This window comes from Perca flavescens, chromosome 2 (assembly GCF_004354835.1).
Source record: "Perca flavescens isolate YP-PL-M2 chromosome 2, PFLA_1.0, whole genome shotgun sequence".
In the NCBI taxonomy this organism is placed as follows: domain Eukaryota; kingdom Metazoa; phylum Chordata; class Actinopteri; order Perciformes; family Percidae; genus Perca; species Perca flavescens.
In genome coordinates this window covers 31,036,490-31,052,774 of record NC_041332.1, presented here as the reverse complement: position 1 = coordinate 31,052,774, position 16,285 = coordinate 31,036,490, and the positions used below count along the sequence as shown (strand labels likewise).

Here is a 16,285-nt window from a genome sequence, read left to right as displayed (position 1 = left end):
AGGGCACGCTTGTGGAGTTTAACTCCGAAAAGACAGTTAACCACAGGTTGCCGTTAATCTTATGATGGACATGTGTTGTGATATTTAAACAAACGAACCGTCAACGGCCAAATAACAGCCTCTTATTTACGAGAGCGGTCTGAGAGACCACCAGCTGACAGCAGGGTTTCTGAGCAGGACATGGCCGAGGGGCGAGCTAGTGGCCAGGGCAGGCACCTGCTGGCTGTCGCTTCACTTCATGGAGTTTCTCACCCCAAAAACCTTTATGCAAATTGTCAATTCGGCATCAATTTTCGCAAGACTGCCGATATTCGAAATGTTAACAGTTCATTTGTCACCTAAAACGTTGTCAGAAGTGAATGAGAATTTAGTGATGAATAAGATGGCGAAAACTGTTAAAATTGTCCCGTTGTTGGTCTGTCTGTACTGGAAACTCGACCCTCATTGACCTAGGTCCCTATGCTGAAAAGGGAACAGCAAAAAGACCCTGACCTTTTTTATTTATTTTTTTTTATCATTTATTTATCCAGGTAAGTTGATTGAGAACAAGTTCTCATTTGCAACAACGACCTGTAGTCTTAGTATGCAGGTCCACGAACGACCTGGACTTGAACCCAGAACCTTCTTGCTGCGAGGCAGAAGTGCTAACCACTGAGCCACTGTGCTGCCCTGAAGCAGGAGCTGAAAGAGTTACAGGAACTGCAGCCAGAGGAACTTACAAATCCCCAAATTGGTCCAGTCAGAACACGAGAAAAAAAGGGTCTTTGTAAATTATAGAGTGTGGTCTAGACCTACTCTATCTGTAAAGTATCTCGAGATAACTCCTCTTATGATTTGACATAAATAAAATTTAACTGAAAATTGAATTGAACGTAGACATGGCTAGGTATTTAACAAGTGAAACATTAAGGCAAAGTTAAACAAAAAAAGGTTCCCAATTTTAACTCAGCAAAGTGACCTTTAACCAACTTTTTCAATTGAATAAAAAAAAAAAAAATGTATTCATAAGAGACATGAGAACATTCTTTCCTTTAGCTCTGATCTGGCATAACAAACTCAACCCAAGATACTTGTCGCTCCAGGGTTTAATCACAATACAGATAAAGCTCCCCTCATGCTAAAAATAAAACAGGATGCTATGAGATCAACATCGACTACTTCGTACAACGTCGACAGAAGAGGATTTGTTTTCTTTTCACAGTCATCTCTTTATTAAGCTCCGCAGCGCTGAGGCAATTTCCTTTTTCAATTTCCCCACAAAGCCAATGGATATTTAGAAACCTAAAACATTCCATTTAACTGGAGATACAGGCAAATGCCACTTAAGTATGCATTAATGCCTCTATATATGAATTACACTGAGAGCAATAGTACTGTAACAGATACTAAATGTGTAATGATCGGAAATAACACGATGTTATGATCGGAAATAACATGGTGCCAGCACACCCGGCACACCCGGCTTCAATGTGGAGCCCTACCCGAACCTAAAGTATCAGCACAGCGAGGCTTGTCTTTGTCTGTCATTTCAGACAGTAGGTGAGTTTAAACCTCTGGTGCTGTTAAACCTGTACCTTTTCTGCATTGAGAACAATCAGTAAAAAACAAAGAAAGATGATGTGACACGAATACCCCTTTTTAGATATTCTACAGCCATCTCGCACCTCTCCTCCGCTAACTCTAACTGACAACACGTGAGTGGAAAAGAGCGTGACGCCATTGTTGTCCTCTAAAGACACCCAACCTTGCAGGGACGCTGCATTAGCCATCAAGGACTCCCCAGATTTTCCACTTTGCCACTATGCGTCAAAATGCGTTATAGTTACCGGTAGTTAGTTAGTTAGTTAGATAGTTATGTTTTATTTCTGTGTCATGCCAAACAATTTGGCCCATCCCACATGGGATTACAAGACACCACAAATTTACTTATTTAACAAACCCCTTCCTGTTGCATATACAAATCATTTGGAGAAATACATGAATACAAATATATACATATACACACATATATGTATATACACATACACACACACCAAACACAAACAACAAATTCTCATCTACAATTCATCTGGATAAAGACCTTTTTTCCTCTTCTCCCAAGCTTTATGTAGATAATTAGCTAATTTATGTTTCATATTTGAACAGCCATCTAATCTAATAGACGATTTATATATGCGTTAGCCCATTTTGTCAGCATGTCAAATCAGCACGATGCTTTCTTTAAGATACAATATATAACATTTGGAGAAGAAAAGAGTGTTGAACAAAAGAAGAAAAAAAATCAACACAATCTACCGTATGAAAATATAACGTGAGATGGTTTTATGGGCGACCACAAAACCATCTCACGTTATATTCCATGTTCTAATGTTCACTCTACATAAACAGCTGGTCAAAACTGTCAGTTGAGACAGTTCCTTGTTGGCATCTTTTGTTTTTTCTTCAGCATGAATAAAAAAAATAAAAATAAAAAATCTTTTATCTACAACAGAACAGCTTAATTTAATATGAATAATTGGCTTTGAGCTGAGCTCACAGCACTGATTCTGTATCCAGCCATGCAGCTCTAACCGCTCACCATGTGTTGTTGGCTTCACATTTAAATCGCTCACTGGCCATTTTGTGCACTGACGTTGGGTTTGGCCATGCAGAGACAGCACTGCTGCTGCCTGCAATATGTGACTACAATGCCTGCCAGGTTCACCACTGAGTATATTTCATTACTGGTTATTTAATGTATCCCCTTGTTGTTCGACTGCTGTGCAATCTCTAACAACGCTTAGTTCACACCATGAAAATGTATGCCTACTTGCATTTCCGTAGAGGAGATTCAATCTATTCAAACAACAGGAAATTTTAATCTTTGTGGACCACATATTTGGGAGTTAAAACCCCACTCCTGAAAATTTTGATTGGTGCTCAGTCCGAGTGACCTTTGTGGCTTTGTGTCAAACAATCATCTGTGGCATCAAATTCCCACCATTAAGGGACAGGAAGACAAACAGTAACAGCCCACTTGTAAAGGTGCATGAGATATTGACTCAATATCGTTAACGCAATATCACGTTGCGCAATATTATATCGAAATTTTTGCAATAAGTAAATATAAATATAAATATTTTGTTTATTTTGGGGAGGGATGCGTCCCATCCGTTGGCTGTGTGGCTTAGTTGTGTTTAGAGCCCGCTTGAAACGCTATAATGATCATGTTTCATTGGCCAGTTACCGTGCCACTTGCACATGTTAGTGTACATCAGCGCACGGGTCCACTATGTGACAAACCCTATGGAGCGAACCACCACGTGATGCGTGTGCATATTTCGACAGAGTGACATTGTATGTGAAGAAATAGAGACAACAAAAGGGAACGAATCAGAGAAGAAGGACCTAAAGAGAGGGCGAAGGGAGCCAGTGGAGCAAAAGCAGAAGAAGCGCAAGAGGCAATACAACAAACCTATTTTTTTTATATCAAAATTAATATTGATAGTGCAATGTTCATAATCGATATTGCAAGATCACATTTTGTCAATATCGTGCAACCCTACCCACTTGTCATCAAAAAATTCCAACAGTGATGAAAGTATGAATGGAAAAGATATCAATCAATGTGTCTGCCAACTTGCATACAATTTGCCAATGGCTTGTTGAACAGAAGATTGTACGAGCCCTAAGTTAGGCATGCACAAATTCAGATCTTAAATGGAAAGTAGCAAATACGCTTCAAAGGCATGAACCTGAGGAACCACGTCATCAGTCTGCGTAGGACTTGTTAGTATTCACGGACAGTTTTGCGAAACACAATTAAGCTGAGGGTTTTTTCATCAATCAGCTCCTTTTGATCTTCAAACTTTAGACTTTTTTTCCCCCAGGATGCTTCGTCGAAATTTAGCGTGGAAAGAAAACTGAATTGTCCGATGAGCCGATAAATAAATGGTGATTCCAGCTAAAATTCAACCCCATTCAACATTAAAATGTTGAATATGCAGATAATATAAATTAACTATTGGTTGCTGCAACTTTTCGGTCACCCGGACAGATTATGTACGGCATTCCTCGAACCCGTACTGTGTTTGGTTAAAGTGCTTTTAAAGTTGTTGCTCCGTCATCTTGGGTGTGAGCTACAAAATCACGGTAAAACTAGATTATTTTATTAGCAGTAACGATTTTAAAAACAGGATTAAGGACTTTCTGACCACGGAATGCACACATCCTGTTCCTGAGCTCTGATCAATGATTGTTTGATATCATTTGTTTGTTTTTATGTTGAAATTCATTATGCTGCTGTCTTGGCCAGAACTCCCTTGTAAAAGAGACTCTGAAACTCAATGGGAATATTCCTGCTAAAATGCTGCACGATATGAGGGAATTATGCGATAATGTTGTAGACTGGGTAAACCCAGCCCAATCTGCCGCCGATTTGATTCCGCCCTGCAGCTCAGGCTGGAAACCTGTACGTTTATCTATCCTGCTTCCGTTACAAATTTGTGGGGACCAATCACAAATTGGCATATACACCCGGTGCGCTATTGGCGGGTTTAACACAATGACGATAGAGAAGCGAAGGCAAGCAGCTTTTTGTTTACATTCAACATAGCGGCCACCGAAGTGCAGCAACCCGTTGATGCCGCTGTCGCTGCGGTTTTAAAAGATTTCAAAAGGCAAGTTTTCTCTGAAAATGGAACAGAAATTTGCCCTGGACCAATTCCTACAATAGAAGGATGTGTTTGCCTTACTACCGACCAGCTTTTATTTTATTTTTATTTTTTTTTATCGCTTTTGCTTTTCGCTCTGCAAAGTATGTCACCCAGATTGTGGGTCTGATTGATTGAAGGACTATCCCATTGCATACAGAGTAATTTGAACTATGCCCGTTGATCACGCCTCTTGTGCAGAGAAACTACAGAGCAGACTCCCCAGACTAATTTTAAAAGATTGAGCTTGGTCTGGTGATAGCCAGACTAATAATGTTGTTGAATATCGCGATAAATGCACAGATATTAAAGTGTACTCAGTTCTGCTTTTCTGCTGCTTTCAGTATTCGGCTAAAATACATCCAATTCAATTTTCAACAAATGAAAGGAAATTATTTCTGACATTCTTTAATTGACCAAATTGAACATTGAATTGAACATAAAAGGCACCACTAAAAATAGAGTTACATTTTAAAGTGCAGTTTTCTACTGATATCGGTGTGTCTTTCGCGATATGTCGCAGCCTTTCGCAATGTGTATATTGTGATAGATGATATCGCGATGACGATTAAAAAAAAAAAACAATATATTGTGCAGCCCTACCTCCTTACATACAGTTAGTCACATTAGTGGAATAACATCAAAGATGAAGTTTCCTAAATGTATCTCTCCTCTTGTTCTGTACCTTGCATCACAATTCAACATGAAATACCACGACTTAAACAATCACACAGATACATTTTCAGTTTCACAAACAAATTTGGATTCAAGGCAGCTTGGCCACAGCTGTGTTGTGAGCAGCTCTAATAAAACACTCAAATCCTGGGCAACTATTGCAGAGTTGCAGATGTCAATCATCAAATGCAGATAATCATAAAACCAAATGGAGCTTGCAGTCATTAATAAACAATCATATCCTTGTGCAGCATATAGATAATGCGTATTATTCTGCACTGGGGCACTCAGCTCTCTCTATGCACATGATGTAAATCTATTCTGACCCTATAATTTCTGCGGTGAGTTAAAGGTAATGTCAGGAGTGTGTTTAGCAAATCGCCCTACGAAAAGCCTCCAAATGATGACAGCCATGATATGTGTGGCTGCCAGTCAGTGTGTGCAGACCATAGATAGCACGACAGGAACCCTCTTGGGTTTTCTTCTCTTGGATTATTACATTATGAGCGTTTTACCACCTTTAATGGAGCAAGACAAAGACTGCTGTGTCAATCTTGTGCGACCTTGGGGGGGCATAATTTAATCCACAGCCCGTATCATAATTAAATTCACGATTCTCGATTAAGTGGGGGGCATAAAAGACACACACATGGCAAAAGTTTAATCATCGACCTATTACTACATTACAAATGCTGTGGTCATCATTATGAATGAATTAAATCTCCTGGCTGGAGTAACATCGATAGTGGAAAAGCCCGGGGAAGCATTAGTCTAAGCAGTGCTGGGATGAGTACTTGGCTTCAGACTGTCAGTAATTGCTATAGTGTTCATCCTCGTTTTGCTCTCCTCTGAGCCTGCTTAGCTGTCACATTAGGCTATATCTGCTATAATATATATAGTAGGCTATAGGAAGTAAAGGTCGATTTGGTCCATTAGGCCACTATCAGCATCCCATTTAAGAGCAAGCATATAAGTTGTTGTATTTTAAAGTGATTCAGGGGAGACATGTAACCTCCCTAAATGGGAGATGATATTGTGTGTTGACAATTATATATATTATATCAATTATATATATATATAAATATATATAAGGCATCTTCATGGGGGCTCGGATTTGTAACGACCAGCTCGCCGCCAGAGATGAACAAGCGTTACAAATGACAAAAATAAAAGGTGTCCTTCACTCGCTTGCTCGATGGTGCTTTTTGTCCCCAACTGCTCCTTCCAGGCAGTGCTGCGACCGCTGCCTTCAAGGCACCTAACCCTAACCCTAACCTTAACCCTAACCCTAATCCTAACCATAAGCAGTGCCCCCGGGCAGCGCTGCCTAGAGGGCACCGTTGGGGGCATAAAAAAAACAAAACACAGATAAACCCTTCGCTCACAATAACACAGCGCCTAAGCAACAGAATATGTCACTCTGGAAACGCATTTTGATTAATAAAACTGTATTTGGCTCAGCCTATAGGAGACTATTGTCACTTTAAGAAATTGACAAAGTTGACTCTTCCCCCCCTGACTTTGACTCACCTGCGTTTCTGAGCTTCTTGTTCCGATACACGGAGAAGATGACCAGGAGATTGCCCAGGATGTCTACAACGATAGTAAAGATGAGAAAGCAGCCCAAAGTTGTGGTAACCCACGGCGGACGGTCGCTGGGGTCTGGCGAGGAGCTGTTCAGGTGGGACCCATTTATAATCATTGTATAGGCTACGGTCGCCGAACTTTCTCAACTGGCCCAAATTACACGTGTCGTGATTCCCCGTGTGTCCTATAGTCTGGATTTCGAAGACGCCGGTGCTGGGATACTACAGCCTCCCTTGGCTTTCATCTTCATCCTCTCCACTCGCGCTTCTCCTCCTTTTTTTCTCTCTCCACCCCGCGCGGACTTCACTCCAGCCTTTACCTAGCTGCCGCGGACTGGTCGCCTCGGTGTCACTTCTGCGCCCGTGTGCCATTCACTTTGTCCGCGCGCATGTGTGATGGAAAGCCGCAACTTCAAACCTTCCCAGCATGTGATCCAACAGCCCGGACAGGAGCGGGGTTTTTATTTTGAGGGAGAAATGCTGTCGCCTGGTGGCAGAAAGGTGCAACGTTACGGCAATGTAACGGCTCGGGGAAGGGACCTACTTTCTTGTCATCTACCCGGAGTCGTCTTCATTCATAGCTCCGCGGTCGCTCGCTTTGCTTTAAATCCGCAGCCCATTCACCACCATTCGGAAGAATCATTCATGTTTTATCTGTTTCATCATACTGACTGCGCCTATAAGACAATACGGAGCTTCATTATTGTAACCTACATGAATGGATGCATGCTGGTGACTGAAGGGGATTTAAACATAATCATAATAATAATAATAATAATAATAATAATAATAATAATAATAATAATAATAATAATTTCATTTAATTTAGCACCTTTTACAAAACAAAGTCACAAAGTGAAAATAAGGCCAAAAAACAGGAAATAACAGAACAAGCAATAAAAAAGAATAGAATAATAGAAATAAAATAAAAATAGTTAAGAAAAACTTAAAAACAAACAAAATTAAAAACACAAGACAAAGGCCAACTTAAATAGGTGAGTCTTCAGCTGCTTTTCAAAAGCGTCAACAGAGAACACCGAACTTATGAGAATAGGAAGCGTGTTCCCCAGTGTCAGAGCCACCACTTTAATGGCACGGTCACCTTTTGTACTGGACATGTAATTTAACACTGAATTTATTCTGTTACACATATATTACACTTATAATCACTGACATACTAATTAAGTAGTATTCAGTATCCCCCCTCACCCACACACACGTCTGCAGCCCATTCACGGTCACCTTTTGTACTGTAGATATACATGTAATTTAACACTGAATTTTGTTCTGTTACACACAGGCATATATTACTTCAGTGAAACCCCTGACCCTCCCACAATGTACACTTATAATCACTGACATACTAATTAAGTAGTATTCAGTATCCTCCCTCACCCACACACACGTCTGCAGCCCATTCACGGTCACCTTTTGTACTGTAGATATACATGTAATTTAACACTGAATTGTATTCTGTTACACACAGGCATATATTACTTCAGTGAAACCCCTGACCCTCCCACAATGTACACTTATAATCACCGACATACTAATTAAGTAGTAGTCAGTATCCACCCTCACCCACAAACACTTCTGCAGCCCATTCAGAGACAGACAGTTTGTCATAATAAAATGTGGAAACTCTCATCTAAGGGTTTATTTTTGCCTACTAATCTGAGGATATACTGCAAAAAATATCATCTGTAGACTGATCTATCCATCCATCTATCTATTTATCTGTCTAGCCTATGTGACAGACCCCATGTCATCAAGTCCTCCAAATTAGTCCCCGTTATTATAGGTATTATGGTATACAGCAGTGCTTCTCCACCTTTTTGGCTCGTCACTTCTTAAAAATGAAGCAATGTATACTTGCAAAACATCTACTAGTACCATCCTAGTACCCATAAAAAGCAAAGATTAGGGAAACATCTGAACAAAAAAAATTGTCTCGATATACAGTACAGTGTTGTCTCTTCGCTCGTCACTGGTTGATTTCTGCTTGACTTTACTCGTGTGCTTGTCTATTTAGTAAACAACGTGATGCAGACCTGGTTTCAGTTTGTTTCAGTTCATGTCCTGATTCATCACACTAAAAAAGCCTTGTTACATTATTTACTTGCTGCTAGTGCTAAGCTAGACCTGTTGAGAGCCAAACACATAATTTGTAAAAAAAAAAAAAAAAGTTTTTCATCATTAACTGACAAGAAGAATTTTGACCCATTAATAATCAGTTACAGTTAAACAGTTAAAAACAATATTATTCAAACTAAAATAAAAAAAGAATTACTAAAGATTTTTGATAGTTAAAAACAATATTATTGAAACAAAAACATAAAAAAGGAATTCAAAAAGATTTTTTGCATTGTAAAAGAAAAATAGGCAAAACTATTTATTTTGTTGCTGCTAGTTAGTTGCTAGTGCAAATTTTGCGTTAGCAATTTGCGTTTTAAGCTGCTCTTTTTTCCGCTAAATTTGTGGCTCTCTGCTAGACGGCGCTCACAGCGTAGAGCTACATGATGCATACCACTGTATGGATGAGGACTGGCGCGTTAAATGTCGGCCATAATATCGGCGTATGTCAGGCAGACACGCAGCAGACAACCTCGCCGGTGGATGCGGTGGAGACCGCCTCGGACAGCTGTGGACAGTTTGCATCACAAAGTTGACCGCTAATTCTTCCAGACACCATGAGGATACTTCTTTACGTAGTTAGGCCTGTAACAAGTATCACATAATTGTCTAATTGTCAATTCTTTTACATAATTTCGGTGTAACCGCAATCAATCGCTAACATTAAGGCGTATGACTGGTAATTGTTGATTTTGTTTAGATATGCCAAATTGTAATTATATGAGTGATTATTGGTGGGACTATGTCTTTTTTATTATTATTTCAATTGTTAGTTGTTTGCACTTGACCCTATACACGTTCATAACAACAAAAATGACAAAGGGGGATACAGTTAGTGAAACTGTTGTTTATTTTATAGGCTGTGTGTGTAACAGTTACAGTATATAACCGAAATACGTATCCTGGGACTTATTCAAAATTTTAATATGTTCAAAAAAGTAATAAATAATCAAACCCTGACTTTGCTTTTCAGTCTCTCATCTTTCATCCCTTTCTTTGGCTTACAACATTATTATGTTACTACTCAACAACATCCCAAAAGTATTTGCCATAATAATCCTGAGCTGCCTTCTAACTTCCATTATCCTCCATCCCATTGCCTTGTGTCATATCATTTTAAAGTACAAAGAGCTCATTAGTATAACATTATAATAATGACAGCAGTTAACTAATATTTTAGGGCCAGCCTTGCTAGGAGACACTACACCGTACTGACAGGTCATGACCTACAAACCAATAGTGACTGGAGCACGTCTTAGCCCTGTAGCCTACGAACGTTGATACAAGACATTTTTTATCCTTTTTCATCTCGTACTGTTAGCTATTTCAGACGTCCGTTCCTTTTCAACATTTGAGTGGACCCATCATGCTGTCAAGTTTGTATTCAGTTCGGAAATTAAAAAAGCTATAAGTAGCAAGCTATGGGGTGCCGTTTGTAAAGCGGCTCCCTCTGAAAATAACAGCAACATTTTGTCACATTTAGCTTCAAACAATGTTTAAAAAACTGGTATGAATTTTTGAGGGTCACTTTTTAGCACATTTAGAACAATATTTGTCGACTTAGAGATATTTTAAATAGTTAAATCTAAACATTAAATGTTACACCTAAATGTTAAATCTAAATCTAAATGTTAAATTTAAATATAAATCTAAATATTAAATCTAAATGTTAAATCTAAATCTAAATCTAAATGTTAAATCTAAATATTAAATCTTAATCTAAATCTAAATGTTAAATCTAAATGTTAAATCTAAATCTAAATCTAAATGTTAAATCTAAATATTAAATCTAAATCTATATCTAAATGTTAATTCTATAATATTAAATCTAAATCTAAATGTTAAATCTAAATATTAAATCTAAATCTAAATATAAATGTTAAATATAAATGTTAAATATAAATCTAAATCTAAATGTTGAATCTAAATGTTTCGGGTGAAACTAAATATTTAGCTAATATGCAAATTCAAAATACCGGTAACCGGAAGTACCAAAATAAAAGCTCGAGGAGGTCAGTGTGTGTTTATAGTGTCAAATAATGATTGACAAAACATCTCATCCGGGGAAATGGGCTCTTGGACATGGATTATCGTGATAATAACTACCTAAATAATAAACACGTTTGGAGAAACTGTATTTGAAGAGTACTTTGAGTTTTTAGTGTCACTTTTATGAAGGGGGCGAGACTTATGACCTGTAGCCACTATAGCCAGCCACGAGGGGCTCACTTTGACTGATCTGTCATGTTCGCTTGCATGAAGGCCAGCAAGAGCCTGACCAGGTACGGTAGTGTTGGCCATGGTCGCGCTGCGAAAATGTCCAACGAATCGGCGTTAGCCGAGAACATCGGCAGAGCCGTCCCTGGCGGCTATTCAAACTTTTTCAACAGCGACAGCAACCGCCTCAGGGCCACCACAGGCCAACTCGGTAAGTAGCTATGTTTTCCAAATCACGTAGCATTGGATTCTTGTCAAGGCTAACTTAACTTAACTAGCTAACGGTAGCCAGTAGAGATTTGCTACTAGCACCAATGCACTTTATGTGTAGCACATTTGTTTCTATAAACCCTAAAACTCACACCTTTTAAGTTACGCAGTGGGATGAACTCATGAGTAAATGTGAGTTCAAGATTATGTGAAGATGTTCTGACCAGCAAAGCATAAATTATATAATTTAGCGTTACAGCTAATGGAGACTACTTGTCACCCCTCAGGCCCACAAATGACACTGTGAATTGTTGGTCAAATGGAAATCTGCCTCTGTCTTCAGTCAGACATCTCACCTTGGCTTACCTGCTGGCCTTTACTCACAAGATAAAACCGTTCTCTGTTTGGCTAGAGAGAGAGCAATGCTGATGGAGGACAGAGGCAGTCACAATGATAAAGACATTTAATTTAATGTGAATGAGTGTATACTGTAAAAAAGCATAAAATGTATCTCTTTGTTTCTGCATTTTCCTGCTTTTTTGTCCTTTGCCAATCTCAACACTGTTTTTTTGACTGCTGGGCATATAAACATTAAAAACACATGAAATATAATGTTGCTAATATTTTGCTAATGTCTCTTCAGGCTCTCACCACCTACAATAACCCACCGGGGCCAGCCACACCCACCACCTCCACTGGGACATCATACCGCTCGGTATACTTTCATACTCATGTAACCTAAGTGGCTGTTTGTTGGTTATTTAATTTGTGTGGTGTAATGTTTCGGCATTAGTTCCAATCATGGTGGCATATTTTACACAACAATAACATGTGACAAGATAACAATGTCTTTGGTATTTTGTTTATATTTCAAAACTCTTCAGGGCTCCAGCACCAGCACTACCATACCTTTACCAACAACAGACTTTGCTCCAGTGACCTGTCTGTCAGTAAGTACTCATTAATATTCATGTTCATATTTGTTTGATTTATTTCTCATTTACCTCTCTGTAACCTTTCATCTTTTGATTGTCCATTTTATTTAAATATTTCTTAAATAAATGTACAGTACACTCTATAATTCTCTTCAGTCAGAAAGATAATGAGTGGATGTGAATGCTCATCTGTTATGTCTATAATTCTCTTGAATAACCCTTGTTTGTTATAGAAACATGCCAAATGTCATATCCTTTGCTGTGTTCTAGAATGACTACCAAGGAAGACATCAGATTTCAAAGAGGAGCTTGAACATGTTCTTTCACTGAAAACCACCTTTACAGAAGCGGCATCTATTCTTTCAATCTCAAGGCCAACTTTCTACAAGTTACTGCAAGACTATAATATCCCAACGTCAAAATTTAAGAGCATCAGTGATCAACAATTGGATCTTGAAGTGTCACAAATAAAAACTGAACACCCAAATGTTGGAGAAGTGATGCTTATGGGGCATCTCCGCTCCAAAAACATTGTGGTTCAAAGACAACGTGTAAGAGATTCACTGCGAAGGATGGACCCAATTGGTGTCCTAGCCAAGAGAAGAACAGCAATAGCTCGGCGAGTATACTCTGTCCCACATCCAAATTTCATATGGCATGTAGACGGAAACCATAAGTTGATTCGGTGGAAATTGGTTGTTCATGGAGCCATAGACGGCTACAGTAGGATGTTGATGTTTCTTCACTGCTCCAACAATAATCATGCTGAAACTGTAAGAGACCTCTTTACTGCAGCTGTTGGACAGTTTGGCAGACCACTGCACATCAGGACTGATCACGGAGGAGAGAACGTTCAGATTTGGGAGGACATGCATGCAAGCAGGGGGGAAGGCTCTGTTTTAACAGGAAGTTCTGTACACAACCAGAGGATCGAGCGTTTTAACCGAGACTTGAACAAAAACTGCAGCCATATTTATGCACCCATTTTTTATGAACTGGAATCCCTGGGTATCCTAGACATAGACAATGCAACAGACCTATTTTGTCTCCATTATGTCTTTCTACCCAGAATCAACCGCACTTTGGAGGAATTCAAAGCTGGATTTAACAATCACTCTATGTCATCTGAAGGAAATAGAACACCAGTTCAGCTTTTTAGTCTGGACAATGATTTGCCTCATCTTCACAACCCAGAACTCTCAACAGCAGGGTTAGTTTTTTTGTTCCTCACCAAACTCTCAAAGAGGATTTTCCCCATTGAATGACAGGGATTTGCAAGAACTGAATGATGCCATTAACCCTCTTCAAAATGACAACAACAATGGCAAAACATTGTTTCAGAGAACACAACAGTTTATTTTTGATAAACTTGTAAATGTGTGATCTTAGCATAACATGGACAACTAGGTAACAAGATTTAACTGCAAGATTTAAAGCCTCTTGCCAGCATATACAGTCATGTGAAAAAATTAGGACACCCATGCTAAAGTTGACTAAAAAGAGGAATACAAATCTTTTGCAATTTGATCTTAATGTCTTAATTTTAAAAAATGAGGAAAAATCCAATCTTTAAGGACACCAATTTTCTTTGTGAATGAATAATGTATCGTAAATAAATAAATAATAAGTATATTGTATACATGCCCTTCACCATACCTAGAGATTGGCATGGGGTACTTTCCATAAAATCATCTCTCAATGCAAATCAAACCAGCTATTAGGCTAACTGAAATAAAACCATGCCAATCTCTAGGTATGGTGAAGGGTATGTGATGATGGGGGGCTATTTTAATTCCAAAGGCCAAGGGAACTTTATCAGGATGCATAGTATCCTGGATCCATGAAATTAAAATCTGCCTGCCTCTGGGGATTTAACATAGGGGTGTACTGACTTATGCCCCCTGTATTTTAAGGAAGAACATTTATTTACAATACATTATTCATTCACAAAGAAAATTGGTCTCCTTAAAGGTTGGATTTTTCCAAATGTTTTTAATTAAGGCATTAAGATCAATTTCCAAAAGGTGATTTTTTTTTATTTTTTATTATTTTTCTTTTTAGTCAACTTTAGCATGGGTGTCCTAATTTTTTTCACATGAGTGTAGATGTTTAAAAAATGACATGATGGCACATACTTGATGTCAATGTTAAAAAGGCTACAGATGCACTTTGGCAACTGTTAAGTTTTCTGTCAAGCCAAAAGCAATGGTACTGTGGATAAATACAAGATGACTCGTTATGTGAAAGAACAGTGAAATACTTTTCAGGGCTCTACAGATGTATTGATACAAAACTGTCTTCCACTACATTGCAGTACATTGTTCCTGATTTTTAAATTACCTAAATATGCAAAGTAAAACTACTCAGTAAAGTAAAACGATACCTGTCATTGTTTTATTATCTTATACATTACATACATAACTATTGTATCTTTATTATGTATCTCTGAGAAGATGGCTGTTCATAAGGTAAGAAAGAAACTGTTTTCAGCTTTGTGACGATGCATTTTGCAGCTAATTCAAAAGGTTTTGTAAAGTGCTTGAGTAGGAATAGAAGGATTTTTTTTCAAAAAATGAACAAATACATTCTTCAGTTTATCACAAAACATTCAACATCAGTAAATCTGAATATAAATGGCTTTCAATGGTGAGGAGGGGAATTAAAAATTGTAATCTGAAAAGTACTTCAAATTTCTACTGAAGTACCTTACTTGAGTAAATGTACATAGTTTATTCCTTCACTACTGTTTCAGTATAAAAAAAACTGGTAGTTAAATTAATCAATCATTGTTAAAAAACACATATCACAAGGTTAAAGTAACTACATTAGTGATTTATTACTCTGATGACCGATTCCATATCCTTCCAATCATACAGTACATTTTACAGAATAAAGGGTCAGATACAGTCTTCACAGAGGTAAACACTTTTTGTAATTAACATCCACAAACAGGAATAGAGTTTTTATAATCAAAAACTACAGAAACCACATGGAAACCAGAGCTGATAGCTCTATCAATCCTTTTATACTAATACATACAGCCAAACCTTAGTCCTTAAACTATGATGAACTCAAAGGACATATAACATTTTTTTTTGTATTATTTTTCATTAGGCTATACTGATTGCATATGGCTGGCTGTTGATTTACAGAAATCAGAAAGTGATAGATGTGTTTACATAATGTGTACATCACAATGTTGCATTTTTATTGCAAAGGAGCTCTTAACAGGAAATTTGATGACAAGATAAAAAAAAAACAGCAAAGAATGTGGAGCAAGAAGGGAAAACACGAGCTGAAGTATTTATTTTCAGCTTTCTTATGTACTGCAATTGAAACCACTGCTTTATAATATGGACAAACTATGTCCTCTATGAAATACACTTACAAATATGGACACAATCAACCACTGGGCTGTAGTGTAAAGTTTTAGGGTTGTTACCATGAGGGGGGCAGAGGGTACACAGAACACCACAGGTTTGACGAACATGGGGAGTCCTGCACTAAACAGTGGTGTATTACACTGCAGCGGTTCTTTTACAAATTAACTGATTTCAGTAAATTAGTAGTAGATTTACAGTAAAAATCAAAACTAGGACAGTACACTTATGCTCCAGTTGTGCTTGCAAAAAATATGCCTTGTGCTTTTATGGTAGCTGTTAAATTTCTCGTTGTTTAAATGGTGCTGAATAAAGATCCATTCATTAGTGCTACTAGGAAGCAGTAGTTAAATTCATCATCATCAGCCATTGTTGTTGTGTTCACAAAAAGGTGAAGCTCATTTGCACAAGTGTGCGCAATGGGAAGATGTTTTTTTTCATCATGAATAAATATTAAT

At 38.1% G+C, this 16,285-nt stretch overlaps 1 protein-coding gene across 1 annotated transcript in view; it reads right to left on the bottom strand.

Moving 5' to 3' along the window:
- Positions 1-7,466, bottom strand: part of mtnr1aa (melatonin receptor 1A a) — a 43,574-nt gene extending 36,108 nt beyond the window's left edge. Inside the window, exon 1 of the mRNA XM_028597024.1 lies at positions 6,897-7,466. Coding sequence (XP_028452825.1) covers positions 6,897-7,068 — 172 coding nt within the window. The 5' untranslated portion in view covers positions 7,069-7,466. The remainder of the gene's footprint in view (positions 1-6,896) is intronic.
- Between the last annotated feature and the right edge of the window lie 8,819 nt (positions 7,467-16,285).